Source organism: Macaca nemestrina, chromosome 5 (genome assembly GCF_043159975.1).
Source record: "Macaca nemestrina isolate mMacNem1 chromosome 5, mMacNem.hap1, whole genome shotgun sequence".
Taxonomy (NCBI): domain Eukaryota; kingdom Metazoa; phylum Chordata; class Mammalia; order Primates; family Cercopithecidae; genus Macaca; species Macaca nemestrina.
Window position 1 is genome coordinate 10,578,984 of NC_092129.1, and position 21,386 is coordinate 10,600,369.

General features: G+C 40.9%; 1 protein-coding gene across 8 annotated transcripts in view; it reads right to left on the bottom strand.

Moving 5' to 3' along the window:
- Positions 1-21,386, bottom strand: part of LOC105487510 (mitogen-activated protein kinase kinase kinase 4) — a 194,320-nt gene that overhangs the window by 30,514 nt on the left and 142,420 nt on the right. For 7 of the 8 annotated variants that reach the window (XR_011622942.1, XM_071095939.1, XM_011750971.3 and 4 more), the window contains exons 4-9: positions 16,177-16,419; positions 13,386-13,532; positions 5,941-6,098; positions 2,373-2,489; positions 486-585; positions 297-380 (exon numbers count right to left, since the gene is read on the bottom strand). Coding sequence is in view for 7 of the 8 variants with exons in the window: in XM_071095939.1 (XP_070952040.1) it covers positions 297-380; positions 486-585; positions 2,373-2,489; positions 5,941-6,098; positions 13,386-13,532; positions 16,177-16,419 (849 nt within the window). In the remaining variant the exon portion in view is untranslated. Of the gene's footprint in view, positions 1-296; positions 381-485; positions 586-2,372; positions 2,490-5,940; positions 6,099-13,385; positions 13,533-16,176; positions 16,420-19,755; positions 20,527-21,386 lie in introns of those variants that run through there. The other variant, XM_071095940.1, reaches the window with a different exon arrangement.

Genomic DNA, 21,386 nt, shown 5'->3' on the forward strand with positions numbered 1-21,386 from the left:
AAATAAATATTATCTCCTTATACACATTATTTCAAATATGTGTAACTAAATTAATAAACAGCATGAGTAAATTTTTTAGTATTTATCTACACTCTTAAGACAAGTTAGTAAGTCAAGTATGAAAAAGACTTTCATTATTCCACTAGTGAATTACAGGACAGTCTTACAACTGGGGTTGTGGTACAGCCTTCAGAGCCTGTAATATTTACTGTCTGGACCTTCAAGAAAAAGTTTGCCTGTTTTAAAATAAAGGAGGAAAGGCAAAATGTTTCAATCACACCATTTGGAGTACTTACCTTGACATACTGTTTTAATTTCAGAACATCCAGGAGGTCTCTAACTGGGGCTGAAAGCCTGAATTCTGCTGCTATTTCCAGGTCCTAGGATCACAGTTACAAAGAAACTTCTTTAGGGTTAGCATTAAAACAATAAGATAAAAGAAAAATAAGATAAAAGGTACTAATCAATCAGGATTGCAAGCTCACCTTTCTCAACATTTTAGCAAATCCAAGTGCTTTGGAGGCCCTTTCTCTGGCTTCATGGAAGAGCTCCTTCAGGGCTCGGCTGATCTCTATAACAGACCTCCTGCCAAGTGGATTCAAGGCCAGTTAGAACACAGTAGGGAACACTCCAGAGGTGCAAGAGGGATTTAACAATAAAGATGAAGCAAATTCCAAATCACAGTAATAAATAAAGACTGCAGATTTTTAAATGGGAACAAACAATTATCGAGGATGTAGTCAAAACATTCAGAAGCCTGCTCCTGACAGTTTTGTAGAAAATATTCATATCCTTTCAACGTAAGCAGGGCACACTAAATAACCTTCAAATAAGGGGAAGCTCAGTTTTCTTAAGATTTCATTATGATCATTTCTTGGAGTTTAAGGTTAAGTTCTTAACTCCTGGCTCATAATCTAAAAAGAAATATATACAGTGTGGTCTGGGAAATATTTAACAACTGGCTGCCCCTAAATAACAATCTTACGCAGTGCACGCTGATTTCTGTGGTGTAAATACTCCCATTATAGCTAATTTCAAGGCAGCAGTATGATGTTACTGAGCAATGAAATGGGAAGAGAGGTGCACGATCAGCTCCCTCAAGCCAGAAGCGGCTCCAGCACTGCCCATTGCCCCCCTTTTAGATCTATCATGAGTAAACAGTGTCATGAGAGCCACTCTCTAGTTCACCATCTTCATTCCTGACTTCTCATGTTTATTTGGAATCTACATGCTTGGAGTTATTTTGAACCCACCATGTTAGCTCTCAAAACTGTAAGATCTACAAACTTATTTATTCCATTTCTCAGCTATTCAATATTTTCCCAGGTGAGAACCCATGTGGGAACTTCTTTCTTTAACCTTGGCATAAAAACATACCAGGTGTTCTGAAACTCAAAATGTGTTTTTCATCAAACCTTGAATGGTGAGAGAAAACATTTTAGCTTTGGAGAAGTCAGTTCTATTTGAGCATTCCCTAAATTTGAATCATATGACCTTGCTGATTATATGGCCACAAAGTTGCTATATGCCTGATATATACGCCACAAGGAGTAGCAATTTCTAAAGGTTTGACCTGAATACTATCTGCACAGAATTGGAGGAATTTCAACAGAGAAACCAGTTTCATACACTTAAGTTTAAAGTTCAACAGAAGGAATATACTAAGAATAAAAATGTACCAAATATCATTAAAATGTATTAATGGACCACTACATAGATTTTTTAAGAACAGAAACTAATACAAAGGCATCCCAGACAATGTAGATCAAGAAAATTCTACTCATTTTTTTCTAGTCAACTTTATCTCTTTATCTTAAGTTAGCTTTTTTTTTTTTTTTTTTTTTGAGATAGAGTCTTGCTCTGTCGCCCAGGCTGGAGTGCAGTGACCCGATCTCAGCTCACTGCAACCTCTGCCTCCTGGGTTCAAGAAATTCTCTGCCTCGGCCTCCCGAATAGCCGGAATTACGGGCGTGAGTCACCACGCCCAGCTAATTTTTTTTGTATTTTTAGTAGAGACGAGGTTTTGCCATCTTGGCCAGGCTGGTCTTGAACTCCTGACCTCGTGATTCACCCATCTCGGCCTCCCAAAGTGCTGGGATTACAGGTGTGAGCCACAGAGCTCAGCCAGTTAGCACTATTTTTATCACGCTAAATAAATTCTAAGTTCCCCTTCAAAGAAAATTTCACATAAAACCATAACTAAGAAATCACATGAAAAGACAAGACAGTTATAAATAAATCCCTTTACGTCTACTGTCCAAATTCTTCCAGGCCAGCATAATTTGGTTTGAACAATGCTCCTTCTAGGATCTCACCAAGAGGAAGAAAACAAGAGATAAGAAGTGGAAGAGGAAAGGAAGCACAACTCCAACCTGATTTCGTCGGAAGCACTGCTATCATCCGCACTAGTCCAAAATTCGGCACAGCTCTCCTGTAAGCCAAATTCTAAAAAACTTCCTGTAGACTTCAGCAGCATTCCTGCAATGTCACTAAGGGAACAAAAATAAAAATAAAACAGAGAAGAAAAATTGTCCCCACTCATAGCCTAATTCTTGACTGAGAAACTTGAAAGGCTCAGCTACTGTAATAGTTTAAAAATCAAAAATGAAAAACTTCTCTTCTTTTAATATAAAACCATAGATGTGGAAAAGTAGAAATCTGGATTATGGCATGTACCTACCTTTGTTCTATTACCACAGTATCTCACTATAAACCTTAAAATCTTAAACTGATTCATAGGAGCTACAGGATTAGTACACAAATGTTATTTCTATCTTAAATGTTAAAAATGGTATAAAATGTCCTCAAACTAAGGATAAGGGGGAAAGTGAATTCCTTAAGTGCAACTGTTCTTACGAATTTCCCCCACGATTAGCTTTGCATAGTGACTAAGCATGAAACACTCTATGTGGCTGATCCTTCTCATTGAGTACACAACTCTAAATACTAGCGTTAAAATGTACACCCCGGTATATAAAATGAATCTAAATGAGTGAAGTAAAATTCAACAACAGTTTACTGACTTAGGATGTTCAAGGAAAAGAACTTATGATCTAGTAACAGAGAGCAGGTAAGTATAGAACCAGTATCAGATGTGGCAGGAGGTAAGTGCTAGGCTTGTCGGAGGAGGAGAAAGACCAACCCCCACGAAGGTACGGTTTCAGACCCAGCTGAAGGCACGCCCTCATGTCCAGAAAGCCCTGCAGTGGGCCTTGCAGGCAAACGCAGAATTTTAACAGGTGGACTAATACTGGGAAGAGGAAAATCTGCGAGGAAGAAAATGGAAAAGGCGGAAGGAAAGTCCAGGAAGAACAATAAATATGATTAAAAAGCATGAAGATGTGGTCAAGCAAGCATGTTCGTGAAAAAAGAAAATCATCCAATCTGAAGAGTAGTGGGAATTTAGGCTACAAAGGGACAAGGGAAAGTCCTGGGGCCATGCTGTGGAGGGCAATGGATGTCATGCTCATTAGTTTGGCATTTGATAAGCAGAGAGAGTAAATTTTAAAATATCTTATTGGGAAAGGGGTCTGATTGGAAACATGCTTTTAAAAAGAACATTATATAAAAAAACTAGAATGTACTCATTCAACAAATATTGAGTGCCTATTATGTACTAAGCAGCAGCAAACAAAACTGGTACAAGCCCTCCAGTGGGTGGAGAAAAACAATAAATAAAACAAAAAAGGGAAATGTATTTCAGGTTATTGGTAAGTGCTATGGAGAAAAGGAATGAGAAAAAAGCTAAGGAGTTGTGGGTAGGAATTTCCATCTTAAAGATACTGAGAAGGTAACATCTGGATAAAGACCTGAAGGAAGTGGGGAAACAGGTCATGAAAATAACTGGGAGGAAGAGCACTCCACGGAAAGGGGCCAGCTGGTGAAAAGGGCGTGAGGCTGGAACACGCCTGGCCTGAGGCAGTGAGGAAGCCACTGTGGCTGGGAAGCGAGCACAGGAGGGTCTGGAAGGAGGACAAAGACGTAATGAGAAACTGGACCGTGTCAGGCCTTGCGGGCCATTGTTAGGCAGTCTTACGTTTTCTGAGTAAGATGGGGAGCCACTGGGAAATTGAGAGGAGACAATGGTCTAACATACACTTTAACCAGACCATTCTGGCTGTGGTGTTGAGAATAAACTCTAGGAGGCTTCAGGCAGAAGTAGGGAGACTGGTTAGAGAGCTACTGCAGTAACACACCTGAGAAATGACAACCTGGGAAGAGTGGAAGTGTAGACTGCTTGAGAGGCAGAGGTCAGATTCTGGATATACCCTCAAAGGACAGCCAAAAGAGTCGAAGTAGTGTGCGCAGTAAATAAAGGAGTCGGAGTTGATTCCAACACTGGCTGACTCTCGGAGAAACAGTGTTTGAAGCAGAAGCTGCTGCTCCAATACAACAGATAAAATGCAGTGGAGTCCAGAACTACAATAAAAGTGGACTGTTCACAAGAAGGGGGAATGAAAAAGCCCTTGAGCTTCTCAGAGCAAGGATCATGACGGCAAAGGCCAGAGACTGCACTCTAGGGAATTTGAAGGACAAGCAAAAGATAGAAACACAAAGACGGACAAGAGGAAGTGAGGGTACAGTGACATTAAACAACATGAATTTGTAGTGAAACTAAACAGTAACCTTTAAAAACATTTTTTCAACAAAGCTTGACAGGTTGGAAACAGAAAATGCAAACAGAAGGAATTAGGCAAAGCAGAATCATGGAAAAGTAAGCGGGGAGAGATGTTGCGAATGACAATGAATGCCCTTTTTAAAAAGGCTGACTATGGGCACCAAGCTGAACAGACAAGCAAAGACAGCCTGGGGATCATGGCCTGATGGATGAAGTTATGAGAGGAGAGCAAGTTCACCGTCTACTCCAAATAAAGAGAGAGGATGTAAAAAGAACTGGCCATTAGAACAGAGAAGTGGATACAATATTCTGGGACACTGAACACAGGAGAGATCGGCAGAGTCGAGAACAAAGCTAAAGCTGGAGTCCTGCAGAAGTCACACCAACGGAACCGGGAGACAGGGTAGGCAGCAGAAGCTGCTGCTCCAATACAACAGACAAAATGCAATGGGGTCCAGGACTAGAATAGGCATGTTCTTATAATACTTTATGAAAGGGAGACAGAAAATAAAATGGCTGATGAGACAAGTGGGAGAAGGTGGTGCCAAAAGACAGTAGCAGAATCTAAAGCACAAAAGGACACTGACCTCATCTGAGTCAAAGCATGTCCGAGGTGCAGTGGCCACCAGCAAAGACCATGGAGATGCGGCCTGTGCCCAGCGATCCCAAGCTTGCATGCAAGATGTTCATTTCCTAGAACTGACAGACCAGCCCTGCAACTGCACTGCTCTCTTCATGATTCCCCCTTGTTTACATTTCTATTCCCTCACCCTACGCACACCCAATTCATGAAGAGAGTCTGTGATGAGCACTACATTCCCCAAACCGTGGCAGTAAAAATACACTTAAAATGCGTCTTAAGTTCTGCATGTTCCCACCAAGACTGACATAGGTGGGTATATTCTACTCTTGAAGGACTTACATTCTCCTTCCTTTTATTAGGGGGGAAAAAGGGTTCATTATAGGGCAGAAGTTCTAAGGTTCAAAGCTGACATCTGAGTGGAGAGCCCTGTTGTGGGACCGTTCTGTGTGCCGTGAACACGCATCAGCCTCCCTCCCCGCTGCCCACTCACTGCCAGGAACATCTTCCCAGTCATGACCATCAAGTGTCTCCAGATACTGCCCAATGTCCCCAAGCAGAAAAAAATCACCCCTGATTGAGAAACACCACTCAAAACTTGGAAGAGGGTGCACATATGACATATGGATAGTTGCAATTTTCATGTAACTAAACATACAAACACATAGGAGACAATCTGTGAATAAATGGCGTGAGAGTGAGAAGGTGGGAGCGTCGCGTTCAGAAGCACAAGGATTCCTACCAGAAAAGCTTCCCGGCCTGTGCTTCTCCTCCCCGTATGTAATGAGTTATTTCTTTGGTGAAATTCCATTCTTCTTCTAACAGATTTTTTAAACTATGGGATGCTTGAGGTAATTGCTGTAGCATTTGGATCCAGCTTCTCATGTAATCAAAATACACCTTAAAATACAAAACGTAAAGGGAGACATTTGAGAGTAGTACTTGGCAACTCAGCACTCTCACCTGAAGCTACACATCAGCAGGGCAAGAGGGGGAATGTCACAGGCACGCAGCACTGAGAGAAGCAAGGTTCTCACCACTGTTAGCTGAGGTCTAAATGAGGATTTAAAAAAAAAAAATCACAAAACTAACTCCCCAGCAATTTCACACTTTACTGACAACCCCTTCAAAATCCTAACAAAGTAACAAAAATGTTCACAATGTACAATAAAGGGGAAAAAATCAAAAGAACAGCACCTAGAACTTTTCATTATGAATGTACTGTCAACATTATTCCTTTAAGAGGTTAGGATCTTCACTTAGTGACCTACATTAGCTTGAGATGGTGCCTTACGTGCGGAGAGGAGGACACCAACACCCTTCTTTGCACCATCCCTTCCTAACATCCAGATTTGTGTGATAAAATGTTTTCAAGGCTTGCAACATATAAATGATGATCTACAACCAAAACATCCAGTTGTTCTGAGTGGGATTTATGCCTACCACAAGTCCTATTACAACAGCTTTCCATTCTTAAATCCTCCTTTGGATGTATCTTGTGGTCAGCAGGGTTCAACTATCAAGCAGTTTTCCTCAACAGGTTTGCAATGGCCGCATTCTAAAACAACCCTGTCTATGGACTCCTTTACTAAAATAATAGCTTGACAGGGTAGGACATATTTGAGTCATACACATTCTCTCTCTCAGAACTTTTCAGACATTACTCCACTCCCTTCCAACGCCGAGTGTGACTCAGTGTGAAGCAGTCTGACGCCAGCCCGAGCGCCCACCCACCACTGCTCTCCCACATCCTGAAGGTGACTACGCTCGGGTTTCCACACTCAGATGTTTACAGGATTCCTTTCTTTATCCTTGGGTTTCAGTGTTTTCACCAGGCTACATCTCAGACTTCATTGTTGGGAAAGATATTTTTCTGAGATCTAGTAATAACTTTCAGTAGGCAAGCCTGAAGTCTATTCTTTATTTCAAGGCAACTTTCTTCTGCTATATCGTTCACTGTGTCTGAGTCCTCCACCCTCCAGGTATGTGGTGTGACTCTGCAGTCCTGGGTCTGTTATGACTAGAGCTGTGTGTGCAGAATCTGCATTTCATGGGTCTACCGTCCTCAACACTAGGCTCAGAACCACCCTTTCACTTCTTGGTGAGCTCCCTCATCTCCGTGTTTCTCCTTCCTGAGGACAGCACTTCTTCCTTGCGGCTCCCAAGGGACAACTATCTTCTTCGCTTTTTTTTGAAATGGAGTTTCCTCTTGTTGCCCAGGTTGGAGTGCAATGGCATGATCCCGGCTCACCACAACCTCTGCATGCCGGGTTCAAGCGATTCTCCTGCCTCAGCCTCCCGAGTAGCTGGGATTACAGGCACACGCCACCACACCTGGCTAATTTTGTATTTTTGGCACAGACGGGGTTTCTCCATGTTGGTCAGGCTGGTCTCGAACTCCCAATCTCAGGCGATCCACCAGCCTCAGCCTCCCAAACTGCTGGGATTAAGGCAGGAACCACCACGCCCAGCCAACTCTCTGTCTTTCTATGCAATCAAGGGCTGCAAAGTCAGCTTCCTCCTGTTCCCACTGCTCCTTTTTTTTTTTTTTTCTTGAGACAGAGTCTTGCTCTGTTTCCCAGGCTGGAGTGCAATGGCATGATCTTGGCTCACTACAACCGCTGCCTTCCAGGTTCAAGTGATTCTCCTGCCTTAGCCTCCTGAGTAGCTGGGACTATATGCGTGCACCACCATGTCCGGCTAATTTTTGTAATTTTACTAGAGACGGGGTTTTGCCATGTTGGCCAGGCTGGTCTCGAACTCCTGACCTCAGGTGATCCACCAGCCTCAGCCTCCCAAAGTGCTGGGATTACAGTTGAGAGCCACCACACCCAGCCCCAACTGCTCCTTTTAAACCATAATTTGTACATGTTCTTCTTTAGAAAGCAAAACAAAAGAAAGACCCTGCCCCTTTAAGATTTATGTCATCAGCCACACCACTGGCCCCATCTTCAGACAGTTACCTATGCACTTCTAATCGGCCCTCACCTAACAGTCTCCCCTCCATCTCGGGCTCGGCCACCCTGCCATGGCTTAGCACCATGCGGAAAACCCACCAAACACTTCTTCAGTCCAGCTTCCTGATTGCCTCCATCTCCAGTGGCCCTTCCTCCACTTTTGATGGGGTTCCACCTCGATCTTGTCATCGCCAGAACTGCTCCAACTCCCACAGCACCAGTCCAAACACCTGATAATAAAGCCTCCTCTCCTCCTTTCAGGAGATTTGTTCAACCCACTGCAACCTGTCTTAGCCCTGTCTGGAACCCCAGTCCACTGGCTGCTCATTTTTCTGCAACTCACAACTCCTTCCTTTGTTCGCTTTCCTCCAGCTTCAGTTCAGATCCCATGGGCTTATCCTCTCAACAGCACTGCTATCAGCATGCCGGCGTCCCCGCTGCTGCCCGCACCCTGCAGCCCCTTACTGTCTTTTCATCTCACCTGTTGGTCAAGACCCCAAAACTGGCTTAAGCCTAACCATCCCATTCCCCCTGCCCACATTCAAGAAGCCGGGGGACTCACCATAATCACCAGCCACGTAACATTTCTGGGAATTATATTTCTATCTCTACTTAGCTCACCTGCCTTCTCTCTAGAGCCACTAGTTTGAAACTTTCCCATTTTCCTCCCACTGTCAATACCCACCCCCACCCAATCTCAGCAGATGATCTCTACCTCTCCACACAAAAATAGAAGTCATTTGGTATAAAATCTTTCATCTTCCTGGTCCCAAACATGCAAACCTACAGGGTTATATCCTCTCTTCCTCTCTTCTTTATAGCAGAGGAACTACTGTTCCTCCTAATCCCAATGCTTGTGCTTTGAATTTGAGACCCACCTCCTCCAAAAGTCTGAGGAATCTCACCCTTTTCTCATATATACATATTAATACATACATATATATATATATATATATATTTTTTTTTTTCCCCCATCTCTTTCCCTTAGCAAAGTCAAGCCTGAGGGCTTTCAAATGCCCTCAGCCAATTTAAAACTCCTCACTGGACTCACATCTTCACCACTCACCCAGCTGCAGCAGCTGGACACCCACAGTCAATCCCAACACCTTGTCCAAATTTGATCCACCCCAGTCCTGCCATTTCACTATGTTTCCTTTGAATCCTTATACTTCTTTCTGTATGTATGTTACATCCTCTAACCCAAGGACTTGCATGTGCATTCCTGGAATGACCTTGAACTGCTCCTCTCACATCTGCTCTGGACCCCCCAGCCTACTCTCCACCTGCAGCCAGAGACCCCACGGGCTGCCTGGGGTGCCTTCCTCTTGCCGGGCTCCTTTCCCACATGAACTGCACCTGCTACCAAAAAGGGGCTTCTCTTGATCTCTCTCTTTACAAATTAAAAAGCAAAGAGGCTAAAAAAAATTCTAAAAAGTATTCCACAAGTATCACCCAGAATAAACAAATGTTAATATTTTGTCATATTTGCTTTAGGTATGTTGTTTTCTTTAATTTTTATTTTTAAGTTCTGGGGTACATATAGATATTTTTTCAATAAGAAATAAGACACCAGAAAGTTAGTTTCTCCTTTGTTCTCTCTTCACTTCTATCTCTTTCCTCCCTCCCCAGAGGCAATAATGATCATGAATTGAGTATATTTCCTTCTAGTCTATAAGCTTTTAAAAACAATCTCTTATTATAGAAATTACAACATATAGTATTGTTTGGTCTAAGTTTTTCATCTGTTACCTGAACTGGATTATAACGTGTATAAATTTCTGATAAGTTGCAATGCTCCCTCCTCAGAGAAGCCTGACCTCCACACCCAGTCAAATCTAACCGCAGTCCAAAAAAGACCTGTGCCTTTCCTAAGGGCATTTTTCTCAGCTGTAGTCTTGCTCACAAGGTTCTATAATCACCATGGCCCCCCCATTCTTAAACTCTTAAGAGGGAGTTTATGCTCGGCACTAGTTCCTTGGTCCCCGCATGGTGCCTGCCTGGCACACAGTGGATACCCAGTAATTAAACTGTAGGATGAAAACTTAAGAGCTTCCCTGCTCCTTTGCTCTTTATTCTTCCGCAGAAACTCAAATTGTGTACATGAGCTCTCTCGTGTGTCTTCTACAACTACCACATCTCGCCCATCATTTTCATATTTTCAATCCTTATAAATCCTTTTAAGCGGTTTCCTTAAGGCTATCACATGTTCCTATATCATGTATTATTATGTTTATTGTCTTGGTTACTTCTGAGGCCAGGGACCCAGGAAATGAGGTAACAATTCATAGCTCGGATTCAGATTTGACGCCTCAAACGCTCACCAAGTGATCTCCTTTGACTTACATGCTTCAGGGTCTGTTTTTTGAGTACAGTGGATGTCGTAACACAGAGTAAAGCCCCCAAGGTCACAGACTTTCTACATCACAACTTGCTCATCACTGCTTCCCCTCCCCCTGCTAAGACAGCTCCCATTCGGCCGTCTTCCTGGCAACCAGAGAAAGCTGTGGTGTCGCTCGTGCTCCTTCTGTCGGGCAGTTCTTCAGTCAGCAACAGAATCCCTGGAGAGACAAGCTCGGCTTCTGTTACGGCTGTCACACCCCTCGATATCAAGGCTCTAGTTAATCTCTGGGTGGGCCTTCTTGGCCTACAGTGGAAAAGTATTTAGAGCTTGGGTTCATCTTCATTTTAGTTTACATTTCAAGGCAAATAATTCTAACAGTCTTTTTATTTTTGGAAGGGTACGGGAAAGGATACTGTGGCCAATTTCCTCCTTCTCAGAAGAAGGAATTTTTCTGTTTGCTGTTTTCGGTGGGTTTCCAGACAAGGGTGTTGTGTGAAACATAATTTGATTGCCAATTCAATTGCTATTCTTTCCTTCCTTCCTAATAGAAACACTGATTTTGTTTGGGCTCCCCTAGTCCTCAGAACACACCCCTGCCCTGATCCTTCTAGCACATTATAGGCCATAATTTTAAAACACTGACAGTTTCCAGTTTTTTTCATCTGTGAGAAAGGAGATGCAGATAATTGACAGCAATGCCAAAACTGAACTCTAAGCCTTTCTAAAACTATCTGGGAATGTTGGTAAGTCACTTAGCCTAGGCTTCCACTATCACACAGGCTCACCAATGGCACAGAAACCGGCTGACCAGGAAGGCGTGGTTCACATGCCTGATGCTCCTCACCCTGCTCCCCTGCCACTACAGGATAAAGGGCCAGCAAAGACAGTTTGTGAAGCAAAGCATATTCTGTCTTCTTAAACTTCTGGTTTAGTTACCCATAAAGAGAGAAAAATAATAATTTGCTTGTTCCTTTTTTCCACAACTTTTCAAGATAAAGATTTTTTTGACATAAGAAATAGATAGTGGGCAAGTGTGGTGGCTAATGCCTATAATCTCAGCACTTTGGGAGGCCAAGGCGGGAGGATCACTGAGCCCAGGAGTTCAAGACCAGCCTGGGCAACACAGTGAGACTCTGACTCTACAAAAAAATTTTTAAAAATTAGCCAGGTGTGGTGGCACACGCCTGTAGTCCTAGTGACTAGCGAGGCTGAGGCAGGAGGATCGCTTGAGCCCAGGAGGTTGAGACTACAGGAAGCCGTCAACACACCACTGCATTTCAGTCTAGGTGACAGAGCAAAACCCTGTCTCAAAAAAGAAAATAAATATATAGTATTATATATAGTATTTCAAAATACAACCATTTTACACACTTAGGTCTTTTATACAGAATAATTTCTAACTCATTAAAATGATTTCTTGCAATATGCCAGATACAATATGTCTCATTCCCAGTCACATTCTTCCTTCTCTACTTCTACTACAGAGGCTGGAAAGCTCAACATGTGAATTCCTAGCCTCCATGACAACAGTGAGGCCATGCAACAGGTCTGGTCAACAAGAGGCAGGGGAAATTTGCTGGGTGGGGTTGCCGGGAGAGCTCCTATTGCTCTGATAAAAAGGTCTGGACTTGGCTGGTAAGGTCTGTTTCCCCTTTTCTTCCTGCTTAGAAAGTGAGAGTGGTATCTACAGGTGCTGCAGCCATCCTTAGAGAGGACACAGTAAATGTTAAGCAAGAATGAATGCACCCCACCTACAAGGACACAGTTTTCTTTATTATTTCATAACCTGTCACATTATGTAATCATCTATGCATATGCCCTAATGAATCTAAGGTGTACTTACGACACATGAACACTATCAGACATTACGGAAAACAAGAGAATTTCAAGTTATAGCCCTTGGCTCATGAAGCTTTCAGTCTAATTAGGGCAACCTGAGAAAAGAGTCTCTGTTTAAATGTTAAATCATATAGTTCTAATTGTAACTGCTAAAAAGGGTTCAAAGAAGGTATAGATAAACATAGGCTAAAAGTTCAAACTGTCAGATAAAACTTTCTAGAGAAAAATAAAACCTGAAAGTAGGCCTTAAATAGGCATAGAAAGTGGAGGAGGGGGCATTTCCACCAGGAAAGAAGAATGTGAACAGAGGTTAAAAGCACAGGGCACATTCGGTGTATGTGAGAAGACAGGAGGTCTCTTTTTAGGATAAAATAAAAATAGGTCTACTCCTGCCCAAACTATTTACAAGTCCTCAAATGTGCCAGGTTCCTTAACTAACCCTTAACTCATCTTTTTAAGATTCAGCTTCCTCACTGGAAGTGCCTCCCAGACAACTCAGCAAGCTTCTCTGCTAGCACCTAGCCCTCGGGGGTGTTAGCATCTACCATGCCTAGTCCCACCAGAGTATGTGTGTCTTGTTGATCTTCAACACTCCCTGAGCCATGCAAGGTCCCCAGCACATTCTAGATATTATAAAAATGGCTGATGACAGACGGTTCACTAACGTAGGACCATGTTTTGATTCTACTTCTGAGCCATTCTGCCATAAGATGAACTATTCTACAAGTAAAGAATGAACTAGGTTAACATTTGTCAAAAATGTCCTCCAACTTAAAAACAATTGAGAATTTTTAAAATGTGGATTTCAGAGAAACACATGTAATCTAATACCAGATGGAAAGACTCTGATTCAAGATCACCACCACCGCCCCCCACAACACGCACACACAAGCAATACTTTCAGGGATCATTTCTATAATTCATTACTAGAGAAGTTTATCGGAATGGGTATGCCAACGTTGTTTGCAAAACAAGGAAATGCAGGCTTACTTTTTTTAAAAAAGAAAGAAACAAGGAAAGAAAGAAAAATTCCTCCCCACTGCTTCTGACCATAAGCATTTTATGCAGATCCTCTTCAAAAGCGTCAATGTTGCAGTCGGGCTTCTCCAAGTCCTCCAGAACCTCCTGCAGCATGAACTGGTAGTACTGCTTCATCAGCAGGCCTCCCTTCAGGACCTCCTTACACTCTCTCACCAGCTGCAAAACAACACGCACAGGTTCCAGCAGCCATCAACTCCAACCAGACAGTCAGTGTTTTACATCTTCCTACTTAAATCTTCAAAACACTCAGAAGGAACCTTGTCTCTAAAAACCCTACAATAGTTTCTAGATTCTTGATCAGTTCATTTTATGTAAATACCTTAGTAGTCTCAATTGAGTAACAACAAAATAGTGAAAATAAAATAATTTAACACTGCAGCATGGATACACAGAGAAAATACCATATAGGTAATTACTGCTTTGCTAAAATAAATTCTCTTACCAACAAACTTAGATAGAAAGTAAATCCCATAGAATAAAATCAATTTTTCTACGAATTCACATTAAAAGAAATGTGAAAAAACTCCTAATGAAATTGGAAAATTTTAATAAAAAACATAATAAAGATTCAAAGGTACTTATATACCACAAAGCAGGTGGCCTTCACAATAATTCAGCATAGTTTACATACTGTGACTTGTGGCCCAGTCTACCATCAAAAAATAACCAGCAAAACCAACCAACCAACTTAATATTATGTGATGAAATTAGATAAAAATCAACGGAAAAAACAAAGGATAGGCAATTTTGCAATATATAGATCGAACAGGTAAATAGGTAATAACCTGCCAAATGTTGGCAGAAGGTTTAAATGAGACAACCTGGAAAGCCCTTCCCATTAATAAAAAGACTGAGACACGACGTACGCAAATTCTAATGAACAGGGACTATAGTATGAGATCACACAGTCACGTTCGTTTTCATACATGTTAGCGAAACCTTCAGTGCTGCTAATAAAAAGGTAAACCGATACAAACTTTCTAAAGTCTAAAAATGTATGACTCATCTATTTACTGTTATGTTTTACACTCAAGAGATAATCAGAGATCTAAACTAAGATTTCTATACAAGCATATTTATCACAATGTTATTTAAATCAATGGTGATTAACCAAATAAACTGTGATGTGCCTATACAGTAGACTACTATTGCAGCTATTTAAATTCTTGCTTTTGAAAAATACTTAAAGGGAAAAAAATCGCACACACACATACTTACTTGTATGTGTAGGAAGTTATGTGCAGGAAAAACAAATGGATGGAAATACACCAAAATGTTATAGCAGTTATCTCTGAATGTCAGAATAACAGGTTTTTAAAATTATTTTTGATTTTGATTTTTGTTTGTATCACTTTTTAGACTTTTCTAAATTTCTAAAATAAACACGGATTGCTTTTATTGACAGAAGTCTCTCCCAGAAATGTTTTAAAAGTAATTATCCACTGTAAGAGAGCTATGGCTACAGTAAAATCTAACAAAAAGTGTTCTGTTCAGATTATATAATTATCAATTTATCTATTAAAGATGTCACTTAGGTGCTTATAACTGATCTTTGAATGCATTTAAACCAAAATTTCTACTTTCTTTTTACTCTAGCAATGCTACATTAATCTAAGTATTGTTTTTATTTTTCAAAGTATTACAACATACATTACTATTTAGTCCTCACAATAGCCCCATGAGCAAAAGACAAACTCCACCTTGCTTTACCAGGCTGTATTTCTGAAGTAAAGCAGGCTATATTTCTGAAGTATTTCTTTTATAGAGAAGGGAGCTGAGAAGTTTTTTACCAAAATGTCCTAGATAACCACTGCGACGCTGAGGATGAGTTAAAAGCAAGGCCAAAGTGGACAGCAAGACAATAACCAGAAACAAGATGGTGAGAAGGACGGGGAGCTAATGTGGAAACAGAGCTCTGGCTGGTGCTGGGTATGAACCAAAGGGATGGAAATGAGACGCAGGAGACGATCTCCAAATGACTTTCATTCGTCATTCTATTCTACTCCTAATTAAACAAACAAATCCTATTTTGTACCTAGTGTATGACCTGTATTCACCTGCCTTCCCTCAATCTGTACTGCTCAGCTATGCTCTGTCTCATCATTCACAGAGCCAGGGAGCTCTTAGCCCTTCAATCCCTATGGGACAGACATGTACAATCTACAAAAAACATACCAACCTTTCTTCTTTTGGGGACAAGGTCTGGAAATTTTTATTTAATATGGCAAATGTCAATATGTTAATATCACAAATCATAAATACAGACCCTCTTCAGCACTCACTCTGCTGGATACAACTGCTTCCACCCATTCCTCTGCTGCTCCTGGGATAGCAAACACCCGTAAGACCCCACCCAGAATGAACAACGACGAAGAAATCATAAGCTGTCACTACTGTTTAAACCACACCACTGCTTAAGCAAGCAAAAAGTCCAAACCCCTCCCCTATGCCTATTCTAGACATTTATCTATTTACATGTACTTCAAATAGAAAAAAAAATAAATTTAAGAATCTTATACTCTACCTCTAATGAACGAATTTTAAATTTTAGTCTTCAAAGACTGAAACTTTAAAACACTTAGAACAAGGAAGTGGATGACAGAAAGGATGAACCACAATCTTATCTTTGAGGACTGCATATAAAGAACATTTTTAATTAGCCTAAAAAACACGGCTTAAAACCATGGACATTCATTTCTCACTATTTGCGACAATTAAGAAAAAAAAGGAACTCAAAATAAAAATGGTAAGCCTGTAGGATAATAATTGCTAAATATTTTAAAGAGTCTTTGAAGCAAACCTGCTTAATACTCAAGAGAGATGGTTCTCCAGCAGGTCTTTGCTCCAGTCTTAACTTCAGACACTCATGGATGACATTCAGAAGGACTCGGCAGAGAACTAGGAAGGCAGGTTCGAATGAAGGTAAATCCATGGCCTTCAGCTCCTCCCACGACACAGCGCTGCATTTCTGCTCAGATGAAGGCGGTGTCCTTGACAACTGCACATAATCTGAACCCCACATGGGATCTGGAAATTCAGAAAACTATAACAAAAATTCAACAGGCACAGATTAAAAGAGCATACAAGACAATGTCCTATGGTTGTGGTTATAAACTATTATTCTCTACAACGTGCTAATGAATCTACAAAATTCTAATTTTACAGGGAAAAAATATTTAATAATTTAATGAATTCAATAATTCAACGTTTTCAACATAGATCCTAAAAGTTCTAAGAATGCTGGAAACTATAATGAGAACTAAAACCAAATTGCAATACTTTTATCAAAAAAGTATATTAGAAAAGGAATCAGGTTCATCTTTAACATTTTTGCATTACACTCGAAATGATCAGAACACTTTATTTTTAAGGTTATATACAGCACTATCCAAAACTATCTCTAGACTGGATAAATACAAACACAAAATTACTAAAATTAGAAAAAACATTACAAAATCAAGTAACAGCTCATCCTAAGTAGGCATTTATGAAAAACAAAAACTAATCAGTTCCACTAGTTCTTCTGTTCATTTGTTCTCCTGAGCTGTCCTGAACGACGCTGATAGAAAAATAAAAAAATTGTTAAGATCAACCTGGTTGGCACGACTCAGTTATCTGTTGATGTTTCCTGGGAACCCTAGTAGTGTTGCATTGTTCCCTACTCCACCACCACTCCCCCGGTTCTTTTAGCTGTTCCTCTCAAATTCCTTACACCTTTCCCCATAAAGTAGGGGATCTGGAGTGTTGGGAGTGCTCTCCCTCCACCTGGCCACTCCTCCCTGGCTCCCCAAGGCCCCTGCTTCTCCTCCCTTTGGTCCTCACCCACCTTCTCCCTGCTCCATGGAAACTGTTTATTCCCTCCCCATCATTCCCCACCAGAACCCCTACTCCCTGCCATGAGAGTATTTCACATTCCACCATAACTTGGTGACACGACTTCCTGAGGGCAAGGACTTTCACTTCCTTAACACTATACTACCAAGGACCGTCCCCACTCCTGGCACTGATTACAGCAGGCAGTAACTGTTGCTGCGTTCATGAATGATATCCTCAGCTGACACTTCCAAGTGCTGCCCCCGACCTGCCGGTCTACCAGATATGGCCCAAACAACTTGAGCTGCTACGGAAGATCCTCCTTTATGCAGTCTCACCCTCCAGCGCTGCCTTCTTTCCCGCCTCCACCTAACACATTCAACCAACCCTCACACACGTGTGCCGTCACCAATCTCGCTGCCCATGCTTCCTCCCCACCTGGAAATGTTCACCTCTTTATTTTCCACTTCAAAATCCTTAGTTTTCAAGGTTCGCCTCATGATACCTTTCCAGTGACTTTCTTCTCGCCCCCAACAGCGTGCCAACTAAAACACTCTAAACCCTGAGTTTACCTTGACTTTCATGATAGAGACTGTGTGGCTTAATGAGAAAACAACCAAGATCCAAAAATCAGAAAAGCTGGTTCCGAGTCAATTAGCGATGTGATTCTGGAAGCACTGAGTAGTCTCTCAGGGTTGGTTTCTTCATTTTAAAAACAGAGCTATCATCTACTTCTTATCAAGATTAAACAGCATGCTGTACATATGGGAAAAACACTTTAAAAACATACTACATATAACGTTTGTAAAATCACCACTGTTAACATGTTGGTCTCTCCTACTGGACCATTAGTTGCTTTACAGCAAATATAAGCAGCCATATCTTAAGTCAGGTTTGCACAAACTCCCACATCAGGACTCAACGAATCACAAAGAGCCTCAGCTGCAGAGTGCACTAATTTTTATGGCTATTATCTTCTTCAGGATGGTTCCCTGTTTCCGTGTTTTTCGCATTTCCAACAGACAGCTTGGCTTTCACTAATTAATGCCCATTCATGCCTTCCACGCTTTTCTTTCCTTGAACCATACATGCAGATGTTTAACATGCTTTATCAATTCTACTAAATAGTCCTCAAATCCATCTTCTCCTCTACACTCTAACTGCCTTAACTCACAGTGGATCTTCAACTGTTTTTCTGATTACAACACGTCAATCTACGGACCTCTCAATAACTCACAAAGTGATTTTGTTCGAAGGCTTGTCTTAGCCCTTCTAATGTAAAATGCAATGCTTCACTGACAGCCCTAAGTGTGAGACACTTCATTTAGCCTAATGGCCTGGTCCCTGCATAGATCTTGATCCTTATCTCCTGCCACCACCTTTTTCTCCTTTACCCATAACAAACATGCCTCTGTGCTTTTGCACAAATTAATCCCTTTCATTATCAGAAGTTCTGATCTGCTGACAGTGTCCTGTCCCTGGTGAACTCTTCCTCTCATTAGGAAGAAGCCCAGATGCCACCCTCCTCTATGAAGTTTTCCGTGACTGCCTCAAATAACTCATTTAATCTCTCCCGTTTCTCACAGTATTTGTGCCTTGCAAATGCTTCCTCCATTGTATTTATCATGCTTTACTGTAATGCATTATTTTATCTATTTACCCATTAGATCATCATTTCCATGAAAAAGATTGTTTATCTCCAGTTAACTACGGGTCTCCAAAACTTAGCTCGGTACCTGCCTCGTAATAGATGCTGAACAAACGTTTGATGAATAAATTAATAGGTAAACACTCCTATAAAAGTGCCAGTGTCTCTTCTTCCCCAGCTATTAACAATCTAACACTAAAGAATGGAACATATGATATCATCAACCTTGTTAACAAGTTCTTAGTCCTCAAATTCCCTGTTGTACTGCTTAATGCCAACAGTAATTATTATAGTGATAGGCTGACAAGCTCTACAGTTTTAAAAGTGGATGCTTTGATTTTCAAAAAAATAACATATACACTTGGCATAACTGAGATACATTTAACGACAGAAATGAGGATATGCCTTCTTCTTAGTATAAAATTCCCATAAAAATTAAATGCCTGAAAACAAAAATTCTTGTTTCTTAAAACATAGACTTTTAATCTACTATAACCTGACATGAAGTAACGTTAGTATATAAGCACTAAAATATAAAGTTGGTAGAACGTACTGAGTGTTTCCACGTAGTAATCTGCATTAGCACTAAAGAAAAGATTAATTTATCCTTCTACATCTAATACATACTTCTGCACTTAAATTAGTACACACTTGGGTTTCCCTAACAGGCAAGAATTTCTAAAATAGCCACTAAAATAATTACTTGTGACAAATGTGGTCAGGGTTGTGAAAGGAAAATAAATCTTGGAGCCCTCAAATCATTAAGCTAAAGGCAAAAGTCAAGTTGGGAACTGCTTAGGGCAAACCTGCCTCCCATCCTATTCCCTCTGCTCACTGAGATCGATGCATATCTGATTGCCTCTTTTGGAAAGGCTAATCAGAAATTCAAAAGAATGCAACGTTTTGTCTCTCACCTACCTGTGACCTGCAAGAACCATCCCTGCTTCGAGTTGTCCTGCCTTTCTGGATGGAATCAATGTACATCTTATATATACTGATTGATGTCTCATGTCTCCCTAAAATGTACAAAACCAAGTTGTGCCCCAACCACCTTGGGCACATGTCGTCTGGATGTCCTGAGGCTGTGTCACAGGCATGCTCTCGTCCTCAACCCTGGCAAAATAAACTTTCTAAAGTAACAGACCTGTCTCAGATATTCAGGGTTCACAGCTTAAGGTATGCCTAAGTAAAGGCTTTGGACAATATAAATGCTTCCCTCCACCGCCTTCGGTATAATGACATCAGAAAACAATGTTTTATACAACTCAGTAAACTTTCTAAGATAAAATTCTAAACAATTCTTTTGGGATTCCAAGCAGTCCCAGCCTGCTGACTTTCTTTACAGGCTCGCTGAGCCAAAGGCAGGATCCCTAGTTTTCAAAAAGTGCAAGACCACATTGCCTGGGAGAGCCAACGGCCAGACCTCCAGTGACGGAGGAAACCCCTTCCTGCTGGAGGTGCTTGGTATGTCAATACATGTCCAGACAGACAGGAGCAGATGGTTCAAAAATTCAGCACTTCAGAGGAAACAGCAATTTCCTTAAGAGGAGACCAAAGGGAAGAATCAGAACAGCTGGGTTCAATTAATACCGACTTAATGTAGAAAATAGGAGAGAACAATAAAAATACTCTAATACGAGATCTCATTAAAGTCCTCTAGAAAATAATAAATTAAGACTTCTGAAATAAACTCAAGAAAGACAGTGAAAATAGAATGAACACTGCTAAAACTGATTTAATAATCTAGAATTAACTGCAGAAATTACTACTATAACTCAGCAAAAAAAAAAAAAAAGATGAAATGGAAACTTTGAGTAAAAAACAAGAGACATGGAAGTCAGATCTAAGGGCTCAAACGTAAGAACAATCGGAAAAGGGGAGAAAAGCATTTTGTACAGTCAAAATATCACTAAGACGTGAAGCAGCAGCGGCCTCTGAATAGGGACAAACTCAAAGTACAATTCATTTACCTCCTCTGAAAAACTATTCGAAGTATGGCTATGGTACAGTCTAGTTAAATGACAACTAGACTGGAACAAAAAAATCACAAGATAGGGAAAGAAAAACAGCAAATGAAGTGAAAAGCCGTAAATTTAACAAAACTTATATAGGTTGTGCATCCCTAATCTGAAAACCCCAAATCCGAAATGCTCCAAAATCCAAAACTTTTTCAGCACTGACATGTTTTGTATCCTCAACTGGTATCCATTCTTGCAACTACTCTAAAAACCAAAAAACCCTGAAGTCCAAAACACTTCTGGTCCCAAGCATATCGGATAAGGGATTTTCAATCTCTATACACAGATATAACTATATGATGATAATTTGGATATTGGCTATAATTTGAGTTCTAGAATGAAATATTAAAAACACAATTTTAAGTACACTATAAAGAAAAGACCTGGATCTTGCATTCCAAATTATTACAATAAAACCCATGGGCGCAGAAAGGTACAGCGCAGTGCAGGAACACGTATCTGTCATCATCTTATTCCAGTGAAGAGTACAGGATCACACACAGTGGAAAACCCCAGATCAAGCCCAGCCAC